The sequence below is a fragment of the Hippopotamus amphibius genome, chromosome 15, assembly GCF_030028045.1.
Source record: "Hippopotamus amphibius kiboko isolate mHipAmp2 chromosome 15, mHipAmp2.hap2, whole genome shotgun sequence".
NCBI lineage: Eukaryota > Metazoa > Chordata > Mammalia > Artiodactyla > Hippopotamidae > Hippopotamus > Hippopotamus amphibius.
The window spans coordinates 3,660,456-3,688,350 of NC_080200.1; the positions used below are offsets into that span (position 1 = coordinate 3,660,456).

The 27,895-nt window shown below is 51.2% G+C and overlaps 1 protein-coding gene and 1 long non-coding RNA gene across 6 annotated transcripts in view; one reads left to right on the forward strand and one right to left on the reverse strand.

Annotated features, from left to right (window-relative positions):
• The window catches only part of PLIN3 (perilipin 3), a 26,614-nt gene extending 12,294 nt beyond the window's left edge, over window positions 1–14,320 (reverse strand). For 2 of the 5 annotated variants that reach the window (XM_057708483.1, XM_057708479.1), the window contains exons 1-5: window positions 14,150–14,320; window positions 10,616–10,697; window positions 5,598–5,796; window positions 5,363–5,445; window positions 538–835 (exon numbers count right to left, since the gene is read on the reverse strand). In XM_057708483.1, coding sequence (XP_057564466.1) covers window positions 538–835; window positions 5,363–5,445; window positions 5,598–5,796; window positions 10,616–10,681 — 646 coding nt within the window. In that variant the 5' untranslated portion in view covers window positions 10,682–10,697; window positions 14,150–14,320. Of the gene's footprint in view, window positions 1–537; window positions 836–5,362; window positions 5,446–5,597; window positions 5,797–10,615; window positions 10,698–10,833; window positions 11,055–14,149 lie in introns of all 5 variants that reach the window. The other 3 variants (XM_057708482.1, XM_057708480.1, XM_057708481.1) reach the window with 3 other exon arrangements.
• LOC130836459 (uncharacterized) overlaps window positions 14,303–27,895 on the forward strand; it is a 17,558-nt gene continuing 3,965 nt past the window's right edge. Inside the window, exon 1 of the long non-coding RNA XR_009049143.1 lies at window positions 14,303–14,490. This is a non-coding gene — a long non-coding RNA (uncharacterized LOC130836459). The remainder of the gene's footprint in view (window positions 14,491–27,895) is intronic.

Here is a 27,895-nt window from a genome sequence, read left to right on the forward strand (position 1 = left end):
CCGGGCCGGGGAGAGGTTTCAGGACACAATATGAACGAGGGAGGGTGCAATTTTAGAGCCCTTACGGGGAGGTGGCATCTGAGCACAGAGCTGGAGGTGGAAGGGAACGAGCCATCTGATATCAGGGAAGAGCTCCTGGTAGAGGAAACAGCCAGCGCAAAGGCCCTGGGGTGGGAACACGGTCAAGGATGGGCAAGGATGCCAGTGTGGCTGGAGATGAATGAATGAGGGCAGGGGGGTAAGTACAAGCGGGGTTGCAGGAGGATCTGGGCTCTTGGGGGCCCTGGAGGGCTGTGGGCAGAGGAGGGGTGAGGCCAGACTTGAGTGCTCACAGGCGCCCTCTGGAGGCTGCTGCCGGGAGGACAGACATCATAGACCAGGGCAGAGGGACCCGAGCTGGTCCAGGAGGGCTGAGAGGGATGAGGAGAGGGGGCAGGGACGAGATGACAGCATGTGATGGACAGACCCCTGGTGGCTGAGAGGGACCCCATGTCGGGTGGCCTGGGGAGGGGTCCCAGCGCCGTGGGCTGCACTCACCAAGCTCAGCGTCCGTCATGGGCAGGTGGTTGTCCACCCACTCCTCCGACTTGCCCAGCACCGTGTCCACCCCGCTCAGCACCATCTGGCCCACGCGGGAGCCCGTGACCGAGTGGACGCCACTGGTCACCACGGACTTGGTCATGTCCACACCGCTCTGCACAGCACCCCGGGTCATGTCCACTGCCTCGGTCACTCGGGAGGCCACGGTGTCCTTGGTGCTGGACACCATGTTGGACACAGCTTCTCGGCCCCCCGACACTTTGGACGACACGAGCTCCTTGGTGTCCGCCAGGACCTACGAGAAAGGCCAGCATCAGCGTCTCTGTTCTCCCTTCATACCTGGGTACCCCCACCCCTGCACCCCAAACTCCAGGTGGGCTGAAAGGAGGAGCTCCAGCTTCCGGGTGACCCTGAGGGTGAAAGCTGTTAAAATCACGTGCTCTGGAGCCAGAAATCCTGGTTAGAGTCCCTGGCTTGATATATTCTAGCTGTGTGGCCTCAGGCAAGTCACTTGACCTCTGTGGGCATCCATTTCTTCTTCCCATGGTGTTACGGGCTGAATGGTGTTGAAGCTCTAACCCCCGGGACCTCAGAATGTGACTGTATTTGGAGTTGAGACCTTTAAGGCAGTAATTAAGGTAAAATGAGGCCATTAGAGTGGATCCTAATCCTCTCTGACTGATGTCTTTATACAAAGAGGCAATTAGGGGGCTTCCCCGGTGGTACAGTGGTTGGGAATCCGCCTGCCAATGCGGGGGCCATGGGTTCAATCCCTGGTCCGGGAAGATCCCACATGCCGTGGAGCAACCAAGCCTGTGCACAACTACTGAGCCTGCGCTCTAGAGCCTGCGAGCCACAACTACTACACATGCCACAACTACTGAAGCCCGCACACGTAGACCCCGTGCTCCGCAACAAGAGAAGCCACTGCAATGAGAGGCCTGCATGCTGCAATGAACAGTAGCTCCCCCCTCGCCATGCATGCAGCAACGAAGACCCACTGCAGTCAATAAATTAATTAATTTAAAAAAGAGACAGATTAGGACACAGACACGCACAGAGGGGAGACCACGTGAGGACATGGGGGAGACGACCGCCGTCTAAAAGCCAAGGAGAGGAGCCTCAGGAGAAATCAGCCCTGCTGACACCTTGATCTTGGACTTCCAGCCTCCAGAATTGTGAGAGCATTAATGTCTGTTGTTTAAACCCCACCCCTTCCCCCAGCACCGGCACCTGTTACAGCAGTCCTAACCTGCTAAATCACAGGGTTGGAACACTGCTTGGCTCAAGCACTGAATCAGCGTGACACCAGAAACTAGCGACATCCCTAGAAGGGACCGTTTCAATCCTGTACGAAGCACTACAATCCTGTTTGAATAGGTAATCAGTGTTTTAAGTCCCCCAGGAGAGCTTTACTCATCCAGGGTGGTTCTGCCCCCAGGGAACACTAGGCGGTGTCTGGGGACATCCGTGGTCATCACCCCTTGAGGGGCTCCTGGCTTATATTTGAAGTATACAATTTGATTTTTTTTTCTTATTAGTAATGTATATATGGAGAGCCACAGGTTGGGGGGGGGATGAGCAGGTGGGGTCCAGGGACACGGCTCAACACCCCGCAGTGCCTGAGATGGCCCCGCAAGGAGAATGACCGGCCCCAGTGTCAGTGGTGTTGAGGGAGAGGGACGCTGCTTTAGAGTGAGATGCTCAGAGCTACACTAAAGCAACAGGAGGGGACTTCCCTGGCGGTCCAGTGGTTAGGACTCTGTGCTCTCGCTGCCGAGGGCAGGGCTTCAGTCCCTGGTCGGGGAACTAAGATCCCACAAGCCACACGGTGCGGCCAAAAACAAAACACAAAAATAAAGCAAGAGGAGGGATTTTATGAACATGCCCAAATAACCAACCATTCTGTCTCCATTAACTGCCAATTTAACACATGAACGACCTTAAACGCCCCATTGTGAACGGGTAATGTGCCCAAAACATCACAGCATTCTGTGGATGCCTGAAGCTCGTATTTAGACATTAAGAACCAACACTCGGTATGAACCAGGCACCAATCTCACCCTTCAGGCAACTAACCCACTTCAGCAAACCTCCAAGACATAGGAGCATACCCATTTCACAGAAGAGAAAGCAAGGCCGAGAGAGGCTTAGCAGCTTGTGTGAGGGTGTCTAGCTGCTAAGGGACAGAACCTGGATTTTAACCTGGTATTTGGAGGTTTTTTTAATATAAATTTATTTTTATTTATTTTATTTATTGACCATATTGGGTCTTTGCTGCTGCACACAGGCTTTCTCTAGTCGTGGCGAGTGCAGGCTACTCTTCATTGTGGTACGCAGGCTTCTCATTGCGGTGGCTTCTCTTGTTGTGAAGCACAAGCTCTAGGTGCATGGGCTTCAGTAGTTGCGGCACATGGGCTCAGCAGTTGTGGCGCACTGGCTTAGCTGCTCTGCAGCATGTGGGATCTTCCTGGACCAGGGCTCGAACCCATGTCTCCTGCATTGGCAGGCGGATTCTCAACCACTGTGCCACCAGGGACGTCCTAACCTGGTATTTTGATTCTACTGCCTCTAACCTTGACTGGTTAAAGGGGGCTGGCAACTTTCTCCAAGAAAGGCCAGATAGTAAATATTTTCAGCTTTGCAGGCCAGAGGGTCTCTGTCCCAACTACTGAACCCTGCCGGTATTCAAGCAAAAGCAGCCATGGACGATGTGTAAGCCGCCGTTCGCAGCTGTGTGCCAAAAAAACTTTATTTACAAAAACAGGCAGAGGGCCAGATTTGCATTGCATCCTTGGAGAAAGCCACTCCAACACACAGTGGGTACTCTTGATTCATGCCTGGTGTTCTTGAATCTAAGTCTTTAAATAGCGCTTTAGGGACAGAGCATTCTGGAAAGTTAAAAACCATGCCAGCCCCACCCCACCCCACCCCACCCCGTCCTACCCTTCAAGCTGGCACCCCTCTCAACACCTAGACCCTCCTATTCATGTGAATCAGTCTCTTTTTGCGGGGGAGAGGAAGCGATTATCAGATTTGAACACCAGTCTTAAGCTCACTGTCACCTGGCTCACGCTGGCCCAGGCTCAAATCCCAGCTCTGAACACCACTGTCCCATAGGACCAGGGAGAGCTATCTCATCCTGAAGGGGAAGCTCACAGGGTCCAGAATCAAGACAGCCTCCCATGATGGGAATTCCCTGGCAATCCAGTGGTTAGGACTTGGGCTTTCATTGCCAAGGGCCTCATTCAGTCCCTGGTCGGAGAGTTAAGATCTTGCAAGCCACAAGCTTGGCCAAAATAAAAAAAGAGAGTGCGCGCCTCCCATGAAGTCGAGAGCTCAGAGCGGCTGCTCTGTTGGACGACCTTGTCCAATGTCACCCTGAGCTCATCCAGTCTATAAACAGAAGGAATGCTGGCCTGGTGACACCGGCAGGACTGGAGGAGAATGCAAACCCCCAGCCCTAAGGAGGTAGCTCCTGGGGATGTTTCTCCATTCTTCTGTGGATATGGCCGTTTTCACCTTCCACATGCCCAGCTTGTTAATGACCTTTTGGGTAAGACATGGTTCAGGTTCCGTTCCAATGCTCCCCAGCCCAATCCTTTTCTGTGTAACGGGGCTGCCCCTGGGGGACCTGATGTTTAGTGGTCCCTGCCCCTGGGGGGGACATGATATATAGCGGTCCCTGGCCGACAGGAGGCGCTGGAGAGCTAGCAGGTGAATAAGCTGCCTGACAGAGTAGGTGGTCTCAGCCTAAAACCTAAGGGAACTGGAGGAGTGTCTGGCCTGTCCCCACTCCCCGCGACCAGGGAACACCTACTTCTGGTAGGAGGATTCTCAACATGAACAGGTATGCCTGAGCACGGCACTCCCACCCCACCAGGCAAAAGTGGTGATGAAGCACCTGAGCGTTTAATAAGCATCTCCTACGTGTCAGGCTGGGTGATGGGCACGGGACACAGCAACAAAGCAGACAGTTTGTATCCTCAACCCCGCCGGGGAGACAAAGAAGCAGTTTAGTTCCACAGCAGAAACATTTTTTTAAAAGTTAATCCAGGGAGGCCTTCCCCGGTGGTGCAGTGTTAAGAATCTGCCTGCTAATGCAGGGGACACGGGTTCGATCCCTGGTCAGGGAAGATCCCACATGCCACGGAGCAACTAAGCCTGGGTGCCACAACTACTGAGTCTGTGCTCTAGAGCCCGAGACCCACAACTACTGAGCCTGCGCCTAGAGCCTGTGCTCCACAATAAGAGAAGCCCCAGCACTGAGAAGCCTGCGCACTGCAACAAAGAGTAGCCACTGGCTCTGTCAACTGGAGAAAGCCTGCGTGCAGCAACAAAGACGCACCACAGCCAATTAATTAATTAATTAATTTAAAAAAGAAGAAAGTTCCATGAGGGCAAGGACTCTGCCTCCGTCACTGTGTCTGGTACATACGGGCACTTCATGTGATTGAACAGGAGGACAGAGGCCAGGGCGGATGGAATGGAGCAAGTGAGGTGGCTGGGGAGGGCAGGGAGGCAGCAGGGCCAGATCAGGTGGGGCGAGGAGAAAGACTCTGGCTTTTGCTCTGGGCCAGGTGGGCGACACCAGGGGGGTTGGGGCACATCTGGCTGGTGTTCAGAATGTTCCTCCAGCTGCCCAGTGGGGGTCGGAGTGGGGACAGACAGAGGAGGGGTCAGGGAGGAAGCTGTCCCACTTGTCTGCTCTGGTTAAGGGGGGACCACAGACTCGATACCCAGGTAGGCACCCAGGTAGGCCCCCGTCTCTGCTAAGCATCCCCCCATCCCCGCACCGCCCTCCACGGTGGAGGTCAGTCACCTTCTCTGGCGGCTGCTGCAGGATGGGCAGATTCTCCTCCAGTTTGTCCAGCCCCCTGTGGGCGTATTCACTGGCGGATGTGACTGCGGGGGGGGGGGGGGGGGGGGGGGAGGTGCGGAGAGACAGATTAGCTGATGGTTACTGCGCATGCGCATCCGTCCCAGGGCCCCAGGACGCTCCAGAGACCTCGGCCCGCCTCCCCTGCCGAGAAACAGCTCTCCCAGGCTTCACTCACGCTGGGGCTCCAGCTTGGACAGGATGGGCTGCGCCCCGCTGACAGCGGCCGCCGTGAGGGTCTTCACGCCCTTCTCGGCCGCATCGCAGACGGTCTTGACGTGGGGGTAGCTCTCCTTGGTGGACGTGTAGGCGGCGGACACCATGTGGCAGGTGGAGCTGATGAGGGGCATGCCGGCCACGCGGTCCACCACGCTGGGCTACGGGCAGGGCGGATCAGGCCCGGGAAAGGCTCCCCTCCCCGTCCCTCTGCACCCACGAGGTGGCACAAGCCAGGAACTCCCAGGTTCCTCCAGGCGCTTCCTTATCTTGGCCCCCGCAGCCCACTTGTTTGAACCTGACCTTGACACCCACTGTGTGCCGGGGCAGTGACAAAACACAAGAACCCCACTGTCCTGGAGCTCGGGGTCTAAAACTGACGTCAGAAAACTACGGACCCCGGAGGCCAAGTCCCACCCACCACCTGATTTTTTTCTTCTTGCCTGTTTTTTTCCCCAACAGCACTATTGAAATCTAGTTTCACACACCATATAAACTTTGACCATTTTGAAATGCACAAGTCAGAGGTTTTTAGTGTATTCAGAAGGTTGTACAACGCTCACTGTCTCGAACTTTTTTCTAGAACTTTTTCATCACTCCAAAAAGAAACCCTCTCTCCACTGGCTGTCACACCCCCGCCTCCCACCCCTGGTAACCGTGAATCCACTTTCTGTCTCTGTGGATTTGCCTGTTCTAGACATTTCATATCAATGGAATCACACATGTGGCCTTTTGTGTCTGGCCTCTTTCACCCAGTAACGTTTTCAAGGTTCACCCATGTAGTAGCCTGTCTCAGTGCTTCCGTCCTCTTTTTAAAAAATTGTTGCAAGATATACATAACATAAAATTTACCATTCGAATCGTTTTTTTTTTTTTTTGGCACACGGGCTTAGTTGCTCCGCGACATGTGGGATCTTCCTGGAGCTGGGATCGAACCTGTGACCTCTGCATTGGCAGGCGGATTCTTAACCACTGCACCGCCTAGGAAGCCCTCGAATCGTTTTTCAGTGCACAGCTCAGTGGCACTAAGTATATGTACACTGTTGTGCAGCCATCGCCACCATCCGCCTCCAGAACTTTCTCATCTTCCCAAACTGTCCCCATGAAACACTGACCGCCCTCCCTCCCCCCCCCTCCACCGACTTTCTCCCTCTATGGATCTGAGCCCTCTGGGACCTGCTATAAGTGGAATCACACAACATTTGTCCACTTGTGTTTGCGTCTCTCACTGAGCATGTCTTCAAGGCTTATTCATGTTGCACTGCATGTCACTACTTTGCTCTTTTCCATGGCTAAATAATAGTCCATGCTACCTGGTTTTATAAATAAATCTTTGTTGGCACACGGCTACGCCCACTCATTTACATATTGAATATGGCCGCTCTCCGCCTACCAGAGCAGAACTGAGAAGTCAGGGCAGCCCTTCTGAGCGTCAGTTTTCCCATCCACAAGATGGGAAGTCATTTCTGTCCTAAAGGAGTTGCAAAGATGACCCATGTGAAGACGCAGGCAGATGACTTAACTCTCACAGGGGCTACTTGTAGCATTTGTGCTGCAGCTCACTTAATCTCCAGTCCCAGGAGATTGGGGGTATTTTTCCAATTTTACAGATGGGTAAACTGAGACACGGTGAGGCTAAGGAAGTCACCCAAGTTCACAAAAGCAGCCAGTGGCAAAGCTGGACTTTGGACTCAGGCAGTCCTTCTCCAGGGTGTGCCCAGGAGGTCTCTTCAGAAGTTAATGACGTATTTACCATACAATCCAGCAATTCTGCTCTACAGCAGGGGTCCCCATCCCCTGTTAGGAACTGGGCCGGTGGGTGAACGAGCAAAGCTTCATCTGCTGCTCCCCATCGCTCACATTACCGCCTGAACCATCCCCCCACCCCCAATCCATGGAAAAACTGTCTTCCACAAAACCAGCCCCTGGTGCCAAAAAGGCTGGGAACCACTGCGCTAGAGACAGGAAAACACACGTCCACATAAGACTTGAACACGAATGTTTACGGCAGCCCTATTCATAATGGCCAAGACGTGGAAAGAACCTGAATGTCTATCAGTTGGTGAATGGATAAAGAAAATGTGATCTAAAGCATGTTTTTAAAAATAAACTCCAGGGCTTCCCTGGTGGCACAGTAGTTAAGAATCCGCCCACCAGTGCAGGGGACATGGGTTCGATCCCTGGTCCGAGAAGATCCCACATGCCGTGGAGCAACTAAGCCCATGAGCCACAACTACTGAGCCTGCGCTCTAGAGCCTGTGAGCCACAACTATTGAGCCAGCGTGCTACAACTGCTAAAGCCCGTGCGTCCAGAGCCCGTGCAATGAGAAGCCTGCATACCACAAGGAAGAGTAGCCCCAGCTCGCGGCAACTAGAGAAAGCCGTGTGCAGCAACAAGGACCCAATGCAAACAATTAATTAATTAATTAATATAAAAAAGTACATAGCTTCCAAATGGCTAAGAGGTACAAGAAAACAATCTCCACATCACAAATCATTAGGAAAATGCAAGGCAAAACTACAGTGAGATACGACCTCACACCCACACTTGCTGGGATGGCTACTATCAAATGAACAGAAATTAACAAGCAATGGTGACGATGCGGAGAAATTGGAACCCTTGTGCGCTGTTGGTGGGAATGCAAAATGGTGCGGCCACTATGGACAACATTCCAATGATTCCTCAGAAAACTAAAAATAGAATTACCATACGATCCAGCAATTCCACTTCCGCGTATAAAGACAAAAGAATTGAAAACAGAATCTCAAAGAGATAGTTGTAGACCCGTGTTCAGAGCAGCACTATTCGCAATAGCTAAAATGTGGAAGCAACCCAAGCGTCCATCAACCGATGAATGCATAAACAAAATGTGGTCCGTGCACACGATGGAATAGGATTCAGACTTAAAAAGGAAATTCTGATATGCGCTACAACATGGATGAACCTTGAGAACATTATACGCAGTGAACTAAACCAGACACAAATACTGTATGATTCCACTTACGAGGGACCTAACGCAGAAGGTTCTACTTTTATAAAATGATTCTACTTATTCTATGTATACGAAACGTCCAGAATAGGTTAAGTCCAGGCAGGAAGCAGATGAGTGGTTGCCAGGGGCTGGGGGAGAGGGGAATGGGCGTGACTATTATGGGTACGGGGTTTCGATGTGGGGTGATGAAAAAGTTCTGGAATAAGACAGTGATGATGGTTGCACACTGTGAATATACGAGGGTGAGTCTAAAATTATCTGCACTCTGGCTGTAGAATTTATAGAAGTTTTAATATAACTGGAGTGTGGATAATATAACTCCGGTTATATCAAAACTTCTATAAATTCTACAGCCAGAGTGCAGATAATTTTAGACTCACCCTCATACTTAATGCCATTGACCTTCACACTTCAAAAGAGTTAAAAGAGTATATTTTTATGTTATATGTATTTTACCACAATTTAAAAAAATGAACGAGATAACTAATAAGGACCTTCTATAGAGCACCGGGCACTCTGCTCAATACCCTGTAATGACCGATATGGGAATAGAATCTAAAAAAAGAGCGGATGTATGTATACTATAACTGACTCACTTTGCTATCCAGCAGAAACTAACACAACACTGTAAATCAACTAGACTCCAATAAAAATTTAAAAAATAGAAATAAAAAAGGAATGAAGCAATGACAGATACTACGGCACACATGGATCTCAAAAAGATTACGCTCAGTGAGAGAAGCCAGGTACAAAAGGGTCTCACAGTGTATGTTTTCATTTCTATGAAATGTCCAAATAGGCAAATCCATAGAGACAGAACTTAGATGAGGGGTTACCAGGAGGAGGGGAAATAGGGAATGACTGCGAATGGGTAGGGGTCTCTTTTAGGGGAGATAAAAAAATGTCCAGTGTGGGGACTTCCAAAGCGGTCCAGTGGTTAACAATCAGCTTTCCAATGCAGGGGACATGGGTTCAATCCCTGATCAGGGAACTAAGATCCCATTCGCTGCAGGGCAACTAAGCCCATGCACCACAACTACAGAGCCCATGCACTCTGAAGCCAGCATGCTACAATGAAGAGCCCTCGCACCGCAACGAAAAGAGCCTGCGTGCCACAACTAAGACCCGACACAGCCAAAATTACATAAACATTAAAAAAGAAAACAAAAGAAAATGTCCACGTGGTGTTGATGGCTGCATAACTGGGTACTTTACTAAAAATCACCGAGTAGTAACTCTTCATAAGGGTGACTTCTATGGTATGTGAATGATACCTTATTTTTATTTTTTTTAATTTATTTATTTATTGGATTTATTCTTTATTGCTTGTGTTGGGTCTTTGTTGCTGCACACGGGCTTTCTCTAGGTGCACCGAGTTGGGGCTACTCTTCGTTGTGGTGCATGGGCTCCTCATTGTGGTGGCCTCTCATTGCAGAGCATGGGCTCCAGTAGTTGCAGCACATGGGCTCAGTAGCTGTGGCTCACAGGCTCTAGAGCACAGGCTCAATAGTTGTGGCACATGGGCTTAGTTGCTCCGCAGCATGTGATACCTTCCTAGGGCAGGGCTCGAACCCATGTCGCCTGCATTGACAGGCAGGTTCTTAACCACTGCGACACCTAGTAAGTCCCGATACCTTATTTTTAAAAAGCTGCTTCTTAAAAGGGGCTTTTATTTAAACTGGAGAGAGGAGGTGGAATACAAACTGGCTTCCTAAAAGGAGGACCCTAAGAGAAACTGCAGGGAAGGTCTGCCTCAAGGGAGCCAGACAGCTTCAAACAGAGCTGTATCCCTGTTCCCCTATCACCCTTGGAACCCCCAGTTCTCCCAACTCCACTTGTTAGTGGGGCACCTGTTAAGGGCTAGTATAATGGCTCTGCCCAATCCACTTGGAAGGGTATCTCTCGACCCCCCTGTGCTGCCAGCAGCTGCCCGCCAAGGCACCACCACGTGGGAAGCCTCATCGCACAGATCCCAGACCTGCCTCACCTGCGGTACCGGTTCTTCCGCTGACACCTGGGTGCTGGCAGTGGCTTCTGTCTCGTTGGTAGACATTTCTCAGAAGCAGGCACTGTGAACACGAGGAATAGTCAGGGTACAGTCTGCTCCTCTCTTTCCGCCAGGGGGACGTCCGGGGTCACACCTGCCCTCTGACCACCCCCACCCCCAATTTCCTAGAGCCCTGCCTCTCAGTCCTTGACTCGTACCTGCGAGCCTGTTCAAAACAGGTGCTGATTCAGCAGAGCAAAAGTCTGCACGTCTAACAAGCTCCCAGGTCTCACCTGTGTCAATACTGTGGCGCAAAACCCCTGTAGATGGCAATTTGTCAATTACTGCTGGGTTTCAAGAGGCATCTTCCCTTTGACAGAAACCCCACTGCAGAGTCAGTCCCACCCTGGCACTGCCACGTGGACAGAGGTGTGTGTACCTGTGTTGGCCACAGAACAGAAACAATCTGGTTGCCCAACAGAAAGGGGCTAAAGAAAATAACAGAGGTGGCCAGGGCAGTGGCTAAAGAGTGGAAATGTACATGTAATTGACACGGACCAAGATATTAAGAGACAAAAGGTGTCAGTGAGGCTAAAATTTTTGCTTGTATTTGCACAGAATCTTTAAAGAGACACAGGAAACTGTTACAGTGGCCAACTTTCAGGGAGGAAGATATCAGGTAGCTGGGGCAGACTTCTGACTTTTGAGCCAGGTAGATAACACTACCTGTTCAAAAAAAAGTTAAGCTTTACAAGACGAAAAGACAACCCTCAGAATGGGAGAAAATATTTGCAAACGAATCAACAGACAAAGGATTCACCTTCAAAATATATAAACAGTTTGTCCAGCTCAATATCAAAAAAACAACCTAATCTAAAAGTGGACAGAAGACCTAAATAGGCATTTCTCCAAAGAAGACATATGGATGGCCAAGAGGCACATGAAAAGCTGCTCAACATCACTAATTATTAGAGAAATGAAAATCAAAATGACAATGAGGTATATCACCTCACACCGCCTAGAATGGGCATCATCAGAAAATCGACAAACAGTAAATGCTGGAGAGGGTGTGGAGAAAAGGGAACCCTCCTGCACTGCTGGTGGGAATGTAAATTGATACAGCCATTGTGGAGAACAGTATGGAGGTTCCTTGCAAAACTAAAAACAGAACTACCATATGACCCAGCAATCCCATTCCTGGGCATATACCCAGAGAACACCATCATTCAAAAAGACACATGCACTCCAATGTTCATTGCAGCACTATTTACAATAGCCAGGATGTGGAAGCAACCTAAATGTCCATCAACAGATGAATGGATTAAAAAGATGTGGTACATATATACAATGGAATATTACTCAGCTGTAAAAAGCAATGAAACTGGGACATTAGTAGAGACATGGATGGACCTAGAGACTGTCATACAGAGTGAAATGAGTCAGAAAGAGAAAAATATCGTATATTAACACATATATGTGGACTATAGAAAAATGGTACAAATCAACCAATTTGTAAGGCAGAAATAGAGACACAGATGTAGAGAACAAACATATGGACACCAAGTGGGGAAAGCGGGGAGGGTTGGGGGGGAATGAATTGGGAGATTGGGATACCAAATAGTACACTCTAAATATATGCAGTTTATTGTATGTTAACTGTATCTCAATAAAAGTTCTTAAAAAAAAAAAGTTAAGCTTTAAAAAAAAACTTTGAGCAACCATGCCTGGCCCCTCTTCAGACCAATGAAGTCAGTCTCAGGGAAGGCAACGGAAGCCCCCTGGGTGAATCTAATGTACACATTTGCAGGCAAGATGGCAGCCACAGCTGTGTTCCATTTTCCTGGCCAGGTGAGATGAGACGGCTAGAGAGCTGTCAGATTAGATTTCAGGAGTCCCAGCTCCACCCATGCTGTGCTATGTTGGGCAAGGAAGCTTCCTCTCCCCTAGCCTTAGTCCTCTTATCTGTAAAATGGAGAACCTGCCTTAAGGCTGGTTCTCCAAGTCATTCTCTTTTTTTCTCTTTTTTTTTTTTAATTAATTTATTATTTTTTGGGAGGGGTACACCAAGTTTTTTTTTTCTCTCTTTTTGGCCGAACCATGAGGCATGCAGGATCTTAGTTCCCCCAAACAGGGGCTGAACCCGTGCCCCTTTCAGTGGAAGCCCGGAGTCTTAACCGCTGGACCACCAGGGAAGTCCCCCTCCCCAGGTCATTCTAGGATAGGCCTGTGGTGAAGCCCTGACCTTGAGTTTGAGCGTTTCCTTCCAGACACCGTGTTTTGCCATCCCCCAAGTGGAACCCAGCAAACTGATGTTTTGAGAGCACCAGTTCTGGAGTCCAAACGGGGTCCTAATCCCGGCTTTGCAACTCCCTAACTGTGGGAGCTTGGGAAGGCAGCACCCGCTTCTCTGAGCCTCGCTTGCCACATCTATGAAACGGGGATAACCGTTCCTCACACACAGTCCCTGCGGATTGGAGGAGAGGCTGCACACGTGGCACTTAGCTTGGTGCCTGAAACATAGTAGGTGGTCAATAAACACATCTATTTCACACCACTCTGCCCGCCACATAGAAACGGATGAAACCAGGCAGGACTGAGCTTCTGCATGGCACAAAGGTCCCCCAACTGGGAAGGTGGGTGAAGGAGGCACACCTACCCCTGGTGATCCTCACCTGACTCCTGTTCTTCCCCTTACGTTCCCTGGAGCCTGAGCTCAGCTGGGCAGCCTAGAGGTTCTCCCTCCCATCCCCTCTGCCCATCAATCTCTCTGGGACAGGTTTAACAAGGACACCCACTGCAGGTGTCAGCACCCCCATTAAAGTCCTTGGGGTTAGCAACTTGCCTGCAGCTGCAACCCCTCCCCCCGCCCCCGGCCCCCGCCTTGCTGCTAGAGCAAGAATTGGCTGAAACTGGCTGGAGTCACACAGTCGTCCAGCTGCAGCTAGGGCATGCTAAGCTCCAACTTGCAAAGTTCCCAGAGACGGAGGTCCCAGGCCTAGGCTCTGGTTTTCCGAAGGTCCCAAGGACTCACATAAGGGGTAGGGCGTCCCACCGCCACTTTGTGCAATCCACTGGCCACCCCCACCCAGGAAAAGCGAGCTGGATTTGCTCCAAGACCTCGCCAGGGTCAGCTGGGGGCGGGTAAGACCCAGAGGGAGCACAGTCCCTGTGCGGAATGGGCTGCGGCTTGCCTCCCAAGTGCGTTTGCAAAACAACAGGATGTGGTTTGGGACTGGGGACTTAGCAACCCCCCTCCCCGCTTGATACTGCCCCTTCTGGGGGCTCTTTCGTGCGCCCCCGCCCCCCGCCAAAGTCCTAGATATTGAGAGAGAGTCCGAAAGTCCGAGCCGGTTCCAGAAGTTGGATTTGTTTGGGGGGGGGGGAGGGGCGCTCAACCCAGGCTGGAGACCCCTCCCCAGGCCGCGAAGACAAGCAGAAGCCCCAGGAAGACCCTCCCTGCCCCTTCCTCCCCTGGGACACCCCAGGACTCGGCGGCCCCCGCCCCCACCTCGAATGGGGGCCCTCGCCTCTCACCGCGGTCAGCGGGACGTCCAGGGCGCGGAGGCCACCCCTTCAAGGCCAGTTCCAAAACCGTCCTGGGTCGGGCCAAGGCGGGCTTTTATGTTTGGGGGCGGGCCCCCCGGGAATGACGGGCCGAAGGACCAATCGGGCTTGGGGGGCGGCCCGCCGCCAGGGCTCGCCCCCCGCCCAGCTCTGGACGTTGGAGCCGCAAGTGAAGTCCGGGAAGGGCTGGACGTGCGCGGCCGCGCGCGCCCTCCCAACTGTGCGCCCAGTGGGCGAGCCTTATACGACGCCGGATCCAGCCAGGGGACGCCCTGTCCCCGCCAGGGACCCTAGGAACGCGGCCCTGGGAGGTGAGTGCGATCTTGGGGTCCCCCGCCCCCGTTTCTCCAGTGGCCAAATCTAGGCTGTGAGAACTCGGAGGTCATTGCATGATGCCTCCCGCGTGTCAGGGGCCACCCCTCCCCCCGACCCCTCCGCGCGAGGGTGACGGAGCCACGCCCGACGCGGCATTATGAGCAACTTGCCCTCACCTGCATCCTGCAACGTAATCCTCCCAACACTATGTAATCCCTTTATCGTCCCCATTTTACAGATGGGAAAATCGAGGCCCAGGGATGGTCAGCCAGGGACAGTGCAGGGGTCAACTCTTGGATCTCTGAGTCCTGGATCAACCCCTTACTGAAGGTGCTTCACTTGGATTTCCCCTTCTCCCCCCCCAAATCCTTTATTCTCTTCCTTTGTAAACCAAGGTCTCAAACTCAGATGGCCCCAGGGGCCAGGCAGGAGGTAAATGCCTCTGCTAAAAAAGTGACAGCCTAGAGGGAGCAGAGCTTTACCCTGGGGGAGACCCACCTAGGTATTCACAGATCCATGGGGATTTCAGACTGTAGACAGAGTGTCCTGCCTCTTAAAAAAACCTCTGGACCAAATAAAACCCAATGAAGCCATATTCAGTCCAGGGGCCACAAGTTTGCCACCTCTGCTGAATTATGTGGGTTGGGGTGGGACTTCTGGAACCTCTGGAAAGAACATGGAAAAACATAGGGTGTCTGTGACTAGTGCATTTTTTTTTCTTGAGGGGGTCTACACTGGTGCTGTGTGATAGAGCTTTCTGAGATTTGTGGAATGTTCTAGAACTCAGTGCCACCCAATATAGTGGCCACTGGCACCATATGGCTGTTGCACACCAAGACACTGAACATACGTATTTAAGCACATGCAGCCTGTCAGATTCTTAAGTAACTCTGAAACCCCCAAATGGTTAAAGCACTTATATAAAATTATAACAGATAAAAACTTCACATTTGTGGCAGGCCTTTTTTCCCACTCATTCATTCATTTTCCCTACTCATTCATTCAACACTTCTTACTGAGCTGCTGTGCTGGGGCGGGAGCACAGGAGTGAGTAAAATAGATGGCAACCTCTTGATACTCACCACCTGATGGGGAAATAGACAATAAACAAGATAAGAGAGTGAAATGCATGATGGGTCAGGTGGTGGTAAATGCCACCAAGAAAAGCAGAGGGCTGGGACTGAGAATGTGGGAGCTGCACTTCTTAGTAGGGTGGTTGGGGTGGCCTTTCAGAATGCCATTTGAGCAAATGAGGGAGGAGAGCCAGTGTTCCTGATGACGGCAACAGCATGTGCAAAGGCCCTGAGGCTGGACCACGCCTGGTGAATTGGAGATGCAGCCACAACCCTACGTAGCTGAGTCAGAGTGAGGAGAGGGAGAGTGCTGGAGGAGAATGGGTCTGGGATGTAACAGCATGTGCAAAGGCCCTGAGGCTGGACCACGCCTGGTGAATTGGAGATGCAGCCACAACCCTACGTAGCTGAGTCAGAGTGAGGAGAGGGAGAGTGCTGGGGGAGAATGGGTCTGGGATGTATAGAGCTCTGAGAGGTGAAGTGACTTGTCCAAGGTCACATGGCTAGAGAGTCACCGGGAGATATGCCTGGTAGCCTTCAGCTTCTGAGTGGCCTTCAGTGCTGGGATGTGGTGAAAATATCCCTGGTCAGTGGGATGTAGCTCAATTCTGACTTGGAAAATAAAGTCCTGATGATTTTGCCCTACATCTTCTGAACAAAAAAGAGAGCAGCCATGCTCACCTTCTTCCCTAGTCCCACCTCCAGTCCCTGGTGAGCACAGTGAAGGTTGCACATGTAGGTGGGGGAGGGGAAGGAAAAGTGGCCACCACATCAGCTCTTAGCACCACTGCCCCTTCCTCCTGGAAGCCTTCCTGTCTGCCTCCCCAGGCTCACCCAGGCTAAGGTTGCCAGATAGAATACAGAATGCCCAATTAAATTTGAATTTCAAGTCAATGATAGATACCTTTTGGGAGTTTCAGTGTATTCCATATTTGGCATATGCTTATACTAAAAAGTTATTCATTTTGATTTGAAATTCAAATTGAGCTGGGTGTCCTATTTATTTTGTTGTTTTTACTAAACCTGACAACCCTACCCGTAAACCCATGTCTAGTTCTCTGCCCCAGCCATGTCCTCATGAAAACTCTGTCACTTCCCAGGCTTGGGGGGCTCCTTGAGGACAGCACCTGTCCAGGAGCCCCAGGGTGGCAGGTGAGCTGTTTTCTGAGCAATTTCTTTATGTTATTCAGAGGCCTGATTTTGAGTTTCCCCATTCTCTGGATGAGGAAACAGAATTCAGAGCTGATGTAATTTGCCCTGGGACACAGCCACAAATGGGTGTCTGCAGGATTTGGACCTAAGGTCTTTGTTCCTGAGATCACTGCCTGATGCCTCCTCTTCCTCTTCCTCCTCCTCCTCCTCCTTTTCCTCGTCTCCATCCCCTTCCAGTGGAAAAGCTCTGAAAACTCCCCAGAATTTTCCCACTGGAACCTAGGAGAAGGAGAGACAGGCAAGCATCGTGCCACAAGGTGGCGCTGCTGGTCCCAGATTAGTATCCTGGTCAGTCTGCCCTCTGACCCTTCTTCCGTCCATCCATCCATCCGTCCATCCATCCATCCATCCAGCATCTCCTATGATGTGTGAGGCGGGCCAGGCCTGGCTGTGAGGACCCAGCGATTCATTGGATATTCAGCTGTTCAACAAACAATTATTAAGCGCTTGCTGTGTGCCAGGCAGCCTTGGGGACCGAGTCTCGACCTCTGCCTTCAGGGTACTCATAGTCCAGTGGGGAGACCCACATGGGATCAGCAGGGCCCCTTTAATACCTTTATGGGGGAAGTCCCTGGCGGTCCAGTGGTTAGGACGCTGTGCTTCCACTGCAGGGGGCAGGGGTTCGGGGAACTAGGATCCTGCATGCCGTGCAGCTGGAAGAAAACAAAAAAAAAAAGAACCTTCACGGGCCTGAGGCACTTGATGCCTCCCTTCATGAGAAAATATTACAAATTATCTCTTATAATCGTGTTGATATTATTCTATTCATTTTTTCTTTTGATTTTAAGAGAAATTAAAATGAAACCATTTTGTGGGTTCCTGAAAGTGCTGTGGGCTTCAGGCCTCCTGTGTCTGAGGACAAGTTGCCTCCGGTGACCAGGTGGATAAAATAGAGGTGGTCAGGGCTGTGATGGGGGTGCACAGGCATGGTGGAGCCCAGAGGAGGTGCTGGATTTTGATGTGGGGGGTGTTCCTGGAATCCTTCTAGGAGGAGGTGATGTCTAATCCGGGGCCTGAGAGATAAATAAGGGTCAGTCAGGTGAAGGTACTGGAGAAGCTGTTCCAAGCAGAGGGAACAGAGAGGGTGAAGGTGCAGAGTGAGGCTGGAGGGTAGAGTATGGCCAGGAGCTGGGAAGTGTCAAGGAGGAGAGACTGAACTAGACAGGGTGGCAAGGGCCAGACTGACAGAGTCCTGAGGACACTGGGAGCCACAGAAGGTTCTGGAGCAGGGTCAGCAGAGGCATGATGGAGCATTCGAGAGCTCTCTTGGGCCATCCTGTGGATAAAGGAAACCTGGGAGAGGAAAATGAGCCCACCTGCTTCAGGTAAGTCTTGAAAGGTAGAAGGAGGGGTATGCAGGAGGATGTTCCAGAAACAGTGATGGTTATTCATTCCGGAAGCATTTATTAAGCGCCTCTTGTGTACCCTGCTCAGTATAAATCAGTGAGCCAGACAGAACACACCTGCCCTTATGGAGTTGATGTCCTGGTCAGAGAGACAGAGCACGTACAACACTCAACACATAGCATATTAGAAGGTGATAGGAGTTGTGGAGAAAAATAGAGCAAGAAAGGAAGACGGGAAGTCGGGGTGATTTACAATTTTAAATAAGGTAGGCCAGGGAGACCTCACCAAGGAGGTAACAGTTGAGCCGAGAACTGTTGGACTGTGTGGCTTTTAGGAGGAAGTGTGCGCCAGGGGGCAGCAACAGCATGTGCGAAGGCCCTGGGGCAGGACTGTGTCTGACATGTTGGAGGAACAGCAAGGAGCCTGTGTGTCTGGAGCAGAGAGCAAGGGGGGGGAGGGGCAGGAGGGGAGGACAGGGAGGGGACAGGGGCAGACCGTGCAGGACACTGTGGGCCACAGGGAGGACTTGTGTTTTTGCTCTCAGGAAGGTGGGGACCCTGGAGGGCTGTGGGCAGAGGTGGGGCAGGGCCTGACTCAGGTTGGGGTTCTGGGCCATACCTGGGGACCTGAGAGAACAGGCAGCTTTTGGGAAACCACAGCTCATTTGAGGAAAGGGGGCTGGGAGTTGGGAGTAGGGATCAGTTGGAGCCCTGCCAGGGAAGGGGCTTCCAGTGTCCAGCAGAGGTTTTGGGCCTTTATTGTGCGAGCAATGGGGAGAAACTGTCAGATTCAGAGCAGTGGAAGGGCCCCGTTCAGATCTCTGGGGACGGAGGGGTGGAACCTTCGAGATTCAGGGAAGGGCGGGCAGATATCTGGGGGGCAGGCAGGAACTCATGGCCCCATCTGCTGGGGTTGGGGGGCAGATGGGAGAGAGACTGCAGGAGGAGAGCAACAGGCCAAGGTTTGGAAGGTGAGGTTGACACAGGCCTCTGGCTGGGAATCCAGTGCGGGGTGGGGGTGGGAAGAGAGTGGGGCCACCCCTGAGGCTGGGACCAGCAGAGGAGCAAGTTTTGGGGGAACATCGGTAAGCACGTTTGCCTCTCCCAGAGCCCCTGGCCTCAGGTTGCAGATTTAGCAAATAAAAATATAGGACCTCTGGTTACGTGTGAATTTCAGATACACAGTGAATGTTTTTTTTTTTAGCATAAGTATGTCCCAAGTATTGCAAGGGACGTACTTACGCTGAGAAATTACTCAGTTGCCTGCAGGATCTGTACGTTTTTCTGGCAACCCTACCCCAGCCAGGACAGATCTGCCCACGTCGTCCCCAAACCGCAGCTCCAGCCAGTGGGTGGACAGCCTGAGCGACTGTGGCCCGATGTCCGGAAGACAAGGTTTTGTCTCCATGGCCCGCTCGCCGCGGGAAGCTGGGGGTCTTTTAACATGCAGGCCCTCGCCCGTCCCCGCCCCCCCGCCCTGGTGGCGCCAGCTGCCCGCTGCCCCCTGCGTGGCTTGGGGGAGGGGAGCCACTCCCAGAGCCACTGTCCCCTGGGCCGGTCCCTCCCAGGCCAGCAGAGGGGGGGGGGGGGTCCCTCTGGGCACCCCTGACCCCGGAATGCAGGGCCAGGGGTCTGGGCAGCAGAAAGACCTCCACGTGGCCTTTGTCCGCCTCCATCCTGGTGGCCCGTCTGGCTCAGAGCCGGACATCGGGGGCCCCCTGGCCTTTCTGTGACGTTCTGCAGGCAGAGCGAACAGACTTCCTTGTCAGAATGTCCGGAAGGACGGAGGCCTAGGGGCGGCTGACCAGGAACCAGATCCCCCGGGGCCTCAGCCATCCCCCCGCCCCCACTGCCCCCACACTGAGTGGCCTTGTGTGGGGTGGCCAGGCCCGGAGGCTCTGGCCCGGCCCCCCGAGTGCCAGCTGCCAGGATGTACCCGTCACGTTGGTGGGGAGAGAACACGCGGTCCTTGACTCTCCCAGCCGCCCCTTTGTTCCCGGGTGGAGGTGGGGGGCTGTTGTCCTGGCAACCAGCCCCTTCCCCCCTCGAATGGTCCCTTGAGGTGAAGATTGGGGGCACCTCGGGTCTGGGGGCTTCTGGCGAGAGAGGGTCCCTTGTCACCCAGGGTGGCAGAGGAGTCCCTTCCCCCACAGCCCGCCCTGCCTGCTCAGAGCTCCTGTGTCCGGACCTTGGGGGAGGCCAGGTCACCCCCTTGGGACTGGAATGCCGGAGGTGGCAGCAATGGGGGGGCGGGGGGGACGTTCCCAGCGGGACAGGCGCCGTGGCGGCAGCTGCTGGCCCTCGCCCGTCCTGTGTCCCCTACGTTGGAGGCTGCAGCTGGTGAGGGTGGCTTTGGTTCCGGGGGCGGGGGATGTTATTTTGGGGGTGGGGGGCAAAGGCGTGTGAGAGGCGCCTCCCCCGGGGCAGGAAGTGGGGTGGCGCCAGCTGCGTTCTCCCGTTGGCACACCTGGCCCCGTGGGCACCGGCGGCGGCCACCGCACAGGAAGTGTCCCAACGCCTGCCTGTGGGGTCCTCCCGAATCTGAGGCCCAGAGGGGAGGCAAGCAGCAGGGAGGGTGCAGGGCCCCACTGCTGGGGGCCAGAAGCTTCCAGAAGGCCCCTCCGCCTGGTGGGGTAGCCACTCTGGAGTGAGCGCTTACTTTGGCTGATGCTGTGTATAGACATTAATCCCCAGATGTCCGGAGGGCAGGGCTGTTGAGTCCGAGCGCTGCAGATGAGGAAACTGAGGCTCAGAAATGGAAGCCACACCCCCAAGGCCACACAGCATAGACACTGCGGAGCTGGGAGGCTCAGTAGCATTGAGGACCAGATACACTAACTCAGCATAGGCCTCCGACCTGATACTGTGGACCGGGGGTCCCAGTCAGGGAGATCCTTGGGGTATCTGCAGACGTTTTTGGTCGTCTCGACGGGGGGTCCTCCCGGCAGCCAGTGGCTAGGGGCCAGGGACGCTGCTCCACACCCCACCGTGCCCAGGACGGCCCCCCACAGAAAATGGTCCAGCCCCAAAGGTAGAGTCTTGCTGACGTGAAAAGTATTGTTAAGTATTATTAAATCTAATCTTCATCTTATTTATTTTTTTAAACACTTTTTTTTTTTTTTTGGCCACACCGCACATCTTGTGGGATCTCAGTTCCCTGACCAAGGACTGAACCTGCACCACGGCAGTGAAAGCCTAGAATCCTAACCACTAGGCCACCAGGAACTCCTTCATCTTCATTTTATTTATTTATTTGAAAGTCTTTATTGAATTTGTTACAACATTGCCTCTGTTTTATGGTTTGGTGTTTTGGCCGAGAGGCATGTGGGATCTTAGCTCCTCCACCAGGCATCGAACCCCAACCCCCTGCATTGGAAGGTGAAGGCTTAACCACTGGACCACCAGGGAAGTCCCTAATCTCCATTTTAAAGATGAGAAAACTAAGGACCAGAGAGCCTGTGTTTTGGACTCCTGGGCCCGAAGTACCCATTCCCTGTGGCTACTTCCTTAGCATCATTTCAAGCTTTGCAGTAAGGGAAACTGAGGCCCAGAGAGGAGTTATAAGTCAAGACTTGGACCCTCGACCCAGTGCAGGCCCCTCTGCTCCTTTTCACAAATCAAGCTCGCAGTGGCTGTGTGGGCTCAGACCTTCCAGGGCCCCCATCCCAGCTCAGCCGCTCACTGATACCCAGGGACCCGGGCTGGCGATGTCAGTGGTCTCAGTTCTGTGTCTCTGTGATGGGTTCTTTCCTTCTCAGCTGAAGCAGTAATGGTAACCACCATGGTTCACGGAGAGGCAGGGTGCTCGGGGTTATGCCATCTACTCCCAGCTGTGAGCGCTTGGGCAAATCACTGCTCCTCTCTGAGCCTCAGTTGCCTCATCTGTAAAATGGGGTGATGATCCTTGTCCCTGACTCACAGATGATGGAGAGGATTAAATGAGGTAACACAGCCTAGCACGGTGCCTGGAACACAGGAAACACCATATAAGGGTTGGAGATATATATATATATTTTTTTAATAAATTTATTTATTTTTTATTTTTGGTTACATTGGATCTTCATTGCTGCGCGCAGGCTTTCTCTAGTTGCGGTGAGCGGGGGCTACTCTTTGTTTCTGTGCCTGGGCTTCACATTGCAGTGGCTTCTCTTGTGGAGCACGGGCTCTAGGTGCACGGGCTTCAGTAGTTGTGGCTCGTGGGCTTAATTGCTCCGAGGCATGTGGGATCTTCCCGGACCAGGGATCAAACCCATGTGCATTGGCAGGCAGATTCTTTTTTTTTTTTTTATACATTTATTTATTTATTGATTTATTTTATTGGTTGTGTTGGGTCTTCTTTGCTGTGCGTGGGCTTTCTTTTTAGTTGCAGGTGAGTGGGGGCTACTCTTTGTTGTGGTGCGCAGGCTCCTCATTGCCGTGGCTTCTCTTGTTGTGGAGCACGGGCTCTAGGCGCGTGGGCTTCAGTAGTTGCAGCACATGGGCTCAATAGTTGTGGCTCACGGGCTCTAAAGCGTAGGCTCAATAGTTGTGGCACATGGGCTTAGTTGCTCGGTGGCATGTGGGATCTTCCTGGAGCAGGGATCGAACCCGTGTCCCCTGCATTGGCAGGTGGATTCTCAACCACTGCGCCACCTAGGAAGCCCCAGCAGGCAGATTCTTTACCACTGCGCCGCCAGGGAAGCCCAGGGTTGGATATTTTTAAAATTTTTTTAACTGTGGTAAAATACACATAACGTAAACTTTACCATTTAAACCAGTTTAAAGTGCGCAGCTCAGTGGCATTAAGTAGATTCACATTGTTGGGTAACCATCCCCACCCTCCATCTCCAGAACTTTCTCATCTTCGCAAACTGAAACTCTGTCCCCATGAGACACTGACTCCCCACCTCCTCCCCTGGCCCCTGGCCCCACCATCTACTTCCCGTCTCTATGGATTTGACTTCTCGAGGGACCTCCTATGGGTGGAATCAGACAATATTTGTCCTTCTGTGTCTGGCATATTTCTCTCTGAGCATCATGTCCTCAAGGTTCATCCATGGGGTAGAAGGTGTCAGGATCTCCTTCCTGTTCAAAGCTGAATAATATTCCAGTGTATGGGTGGACCACATCTGTTTATCCATATGTCCACTGATGGACACTTGGGTTGTTGAACCAGGGTGGTGATAACAGAAAGGGTAATAGTCTAAAAGGATTTTTTTTAATGAATTTATTTATTTATTTATTTATTGGCTGAGTTGGGTCTTCGTTGCTGCGCACGGGCTTTCTCTAGTTGCAGTGAGCAGGGGCTACTCTTCATTGTGGTGCACGGGCTCCTCATTGCAGTGGCTTCTCTTGTTGTGGCTCATGGGCTCTAGAGTGCAGGCTCAGTAATTGTGGTGCAGGGGCTTAGTTGCTCCGCGGCATGGATTCTTAACCACTGCACAACCTAGGAAGTCCCTAGAAGGATTTTGAAAGTGGATTCAGTAGAATTTGCCAAAGAATTGGTTGGGGAATGTGGTTTTTAAAAATATGTCTACACATTTTGGACACTGCTTTATAAAGGTGGAGCCTAGGAACTTCCCTGGAGGTCCATTGGTTGAAACTGCTCTTCCACTGCAAGGGGTACAGGTTGGATCCCTGGTTGGGGAACTAAGATACTGCGTGCCACACGGCGTGGCTGGGGGGAAAATTAAAAATAAAAAATAAAAAGGTGGAGTCTATTTGTCTTCTTTGTGAGTATGGGCTGAATTTAGTGACTTGTTTCTCACAAACAAAATATGGCAGAAGTGATTGTGTCCGATACCCGTGAGGATTCTGAAACTAGGTCATAAAAGACACCATAGCCTCCTTGCTCTCTCTCTCTCTCTCTCTCCACCACCCTCCCCCCTACCATCTCCGTCACTTGCTCCAGGGGAAGCCAGGTGGCACATTGTGAGGACACCCAAGAATCCCAGGTAGCAAAGAACTGAGGCCTCCCGCCAATAGCCATGAATCTTCTTGGAAGCAGCTTTCCAGCCCCAACTGAGTCTATAATCACAACTGCATTTTGAAAAGCTGTCTTTCTGGTTGCTGTGTGGAGAATGGACTATAGGGGGCAGGAGTGAAAGCACAGCCACCTGGGAGGTGGCTACTGCCACAGTCCAGCCAAGCAGAGGAGATGGGGAGAGTTAGATGGACGGATTTAACAGTTATTTAGGAAGTAAGACAAACAGGACTTGGGAGCATAAAAGAGCAGTGATGACCCTAAGGTGGGGTCTTTATTGAAACAGAGGCAGGAGCAGGTGGAGGCAGGGATGGAGGAAGATGTGATGGCAGGTTTAGCTGTGGCCACATTGAGTCCATGTTCCCAAAAATGTGTAAGAGTCTCCATAAAAATGTAGCAACTTGTAGAATAAGAATAGACTAGAGGCTCTCCATTGGGGGTGATTCTGTCCATGCAGCAGATGTTTGACAACATCTGGGGAAAGTTCTGTTGTCACAACTGTGGCCAGGTGGGGGTGGGGTGGGGATGCTACTGGCATCTAGTGGGTAAAAGCTGAGGTACTGCTCAACATCCTGCAATGCACAGGGCTGTTCCCCATAAAAAGATTTATCTGACCCCAAATGTCAATGGTATGGAGGTGGAGAAATCCTAGGGTAATCCAATGGCTAGAATAAGAAAATCCACGATGTGGTGGATATATATATATGCAGTGGAATACTACTCAGCCACAAAAAAGAACAAAATAATGCCATTTGCAGCAACATGGATGGACCTAGAGATGATCATACTAAGTAAAGTAAGTCAGAAAGAGAAAGACAGATACCATATGATATCACTTATGTGGAATCTAAAATATGCCACAAAGGAACCTATCTATGAAATAGAAACAGACTCACAGACTTAGAGAACAGACTTGTGGTTGCCAAGGGGGATGGGGGTGGGGGACGGAAGGATTGAAAGTTTGGGGTTAGCAGATGCAAACTATTATATATGGGTTGGATAAACAACAAGGTCCTACTGTAGAGCACAGGGAACTATATTCAATATCCTGTGATTAACCATAATGGAAAAGAATCTGAGAAAGAATGTCTATATGTATATAACTGAGTCACTTTGCTGTACAGCAGGGATTGCCACAACACTGTAAATAAACTTTACTTCAATTAAAAATAAATAAATAAGTAATTGGGCTTCCTAGGTGGTGCCGTGGTTAAGAATCCGCCTGCCAATGCAGGGGACACGGGTTCCATCCCTGCTCCAGGAAGATCCCACGTGCCACGGAGCAACTAAGCCTGTGCACTACAACTATTGAGCCTGTGCTTTAGAGCCCATGAGCCACAACTATTGAGCCCACGTGCCACAACTACTGAAGCCCATGTGCCTAGAGCCTGTGCTCCGCAACAAGAGAAGCCACGGCAATGAGGAGCCTGTGCACCACAGCGAAGAGTAGCCCCCGCTCACCACAGCTAGAGGAAGCCGGTACATAGCAATGAAAACCCAATGCATCCAACACATAAATAAATGTATAAATAAATAAATAAATAATTATCCCAACTTCAGTGGAGGTTGTTTATTTAGTAAAGTTTTATTTCTTGGATATGCAACAACCAAGTACAGATCAAGTTTCCTGGGCAGCCTGCCTCCAAACAATCCTCTCCATACAGCTGGCAAAAGGGGAAAGACTGAACAAGGCACTGCATGTGAAGTTTTTAAAGGATCAGGCCGGAAGTGACATATCACTTCCTCTTACACCCCATTGGCCACTTCAGTCACATGGTCTTGCCTAAGTGCAAGGGATGCTGGGAAATGTAGTCCAGCCATATGCCCAGGAGGAAGAAGGAAACAGTTGGATGGAAAAGGAGCCAGGTTCTGCCACGGTGCTATTATCATTGCCCTCATTGTTTCTGTTACTATTCAGACCTAGCAGCTTCCTGAATGTATATCTACTCTTGTGTTCTTTTTCAACTCTATTCCATCCACAGGGTCAGTGGAGTGATTTTTCAAAGCTCCTTTCTCAAATCCTCACTCTCTGGCCCATCTCCAAAGAAAAGCACTCCAAACATTTCCACATAAGCCATAGGGTCAAGTCCAATGCCCTTAGCTGAGGGTTCCCAGAGTTCAAAATGTTGACCAAGCAGTGGGATATGGACGCCTGAAGGTCATCCATATTTCAGGACCTGGCAGAGGAGGGTGAGAGGCTCTGCTCGGCATGGCTGGAAGGCTTCCTGGAAGAGGAGGCATGGGTGCTGTGACTTGAAAGAAAGCAGAAGCCCCATATCTGAAATCTGGGAAGCGGGAGAAGAATGAGAAGGGTGTGGCATCAGGGAAATCAAGGGAAGTAGATATTTGAGTAAAGAGGAAATGGTCAGCTATAAGGAATGCTGGAGAGAGATTAGAGAGATAGCTTGGTGAGGGGGTGGAATAGGACAAGCCCCCTTTGCTGAACAATGCAGGTAGCCAATATAGGAGTCTTTACCATTAGCAAAAGCACTGTTTTGCAAGCACCAGTGTCATAACGGATTCAAGCAAGGGGCATCCACAGATATAAAAACCACTGGGTGGGACTTCCCTGGTGGTCCAATGGCTGAGGCTCCGTGCTCCCAATGCAGGGGGCCTGGGTTCGATCCCTGATTAGGGAACTAGATCCTGCATGCTGCAACTAAGAGTTCGCATGCCATATGCCACAACTCAGACCCATTGCAACCAAATAAATAAATAAATTTTTTTTTAATCACTGGGTGAAAGGTTATAAGAGTCGATGTGGTCACACAGTCTGCAAATATTTTTCCCACGGAATGCTTGTCAGTTACGAAGGGGGAAAGGCACTTGTAGTGAGGACATCTGGTCAGTATCATCAGAACGAAGAGATCACGATTCACATCATCACGAGTAAGGGAACCGACCGACATCATGTGCCACTTGGTACCTTGCACTGAGGAGGACTCAGTGTCACCTCTGAAATCTCACTGCCCAAAATATACAACCTGAAGCTCATCATGAGGAAACATTGGACTGTGGGAGATGTTATACACAGCTGGCCCCTGAAGAATGACAGTTGTGAGACACACAAAAGGAGGGGTGCTTTAGATGTGAAGAAGACTCCCACGATGTGACAGGAAGATGTGATACCTGTTGGATCCTAGATCTGTCTGCCACCTCCCTGCCAAAAAAAAAAAAAAAAAAACTCAACTATAAAGGATATATTGGGTGAGAGTGTAAAACAATGTAGCCACTGTAGCAAACAGGACAGCAAGTCCTCAAAAAAGTTAAACATAGAATTGCCATATGATCCAGCAGGGCCACTTCTGCGTACATACCCAAAATAATTGAAAATGGGGTCTCAAAGAGATAGTTATGTGTGTACCATGTTCACAGCAGCATTTTCCACAGTAGCCCAAAGATGGAAACAAATGTCCACCGATGGATGAACGGATAAACAAAATGTGATGTATACAGACGACGGAATATTGTTCAGCCTTTTAAAAAAAAAAAGAGGGGGCTGGGGATGAGGGAAGTGGGGAGTTGATGGTTAATGGGGAAAGAGTTTCAGTTTGGGAAGCTGGGAAAGCCCTAGATGGTGGGGATGGTTGCCCAACAGTGTGAAAGAGCCTAATGCCACTGAGCTGTACGTGTAAAAAATGGCAAAGATGGCAAATCTTGTGTGTGTTTTACTACAATCGAAAAGATATATATTGGAAGAGTGGGGAAATTGGAACATGGAGTGTATATATGTGAGATGATGAAATTACCCTGGGAGTGATCATGTTATGGTGATTATCTAGACGCATCTAAATCTCAGGATGTGGGA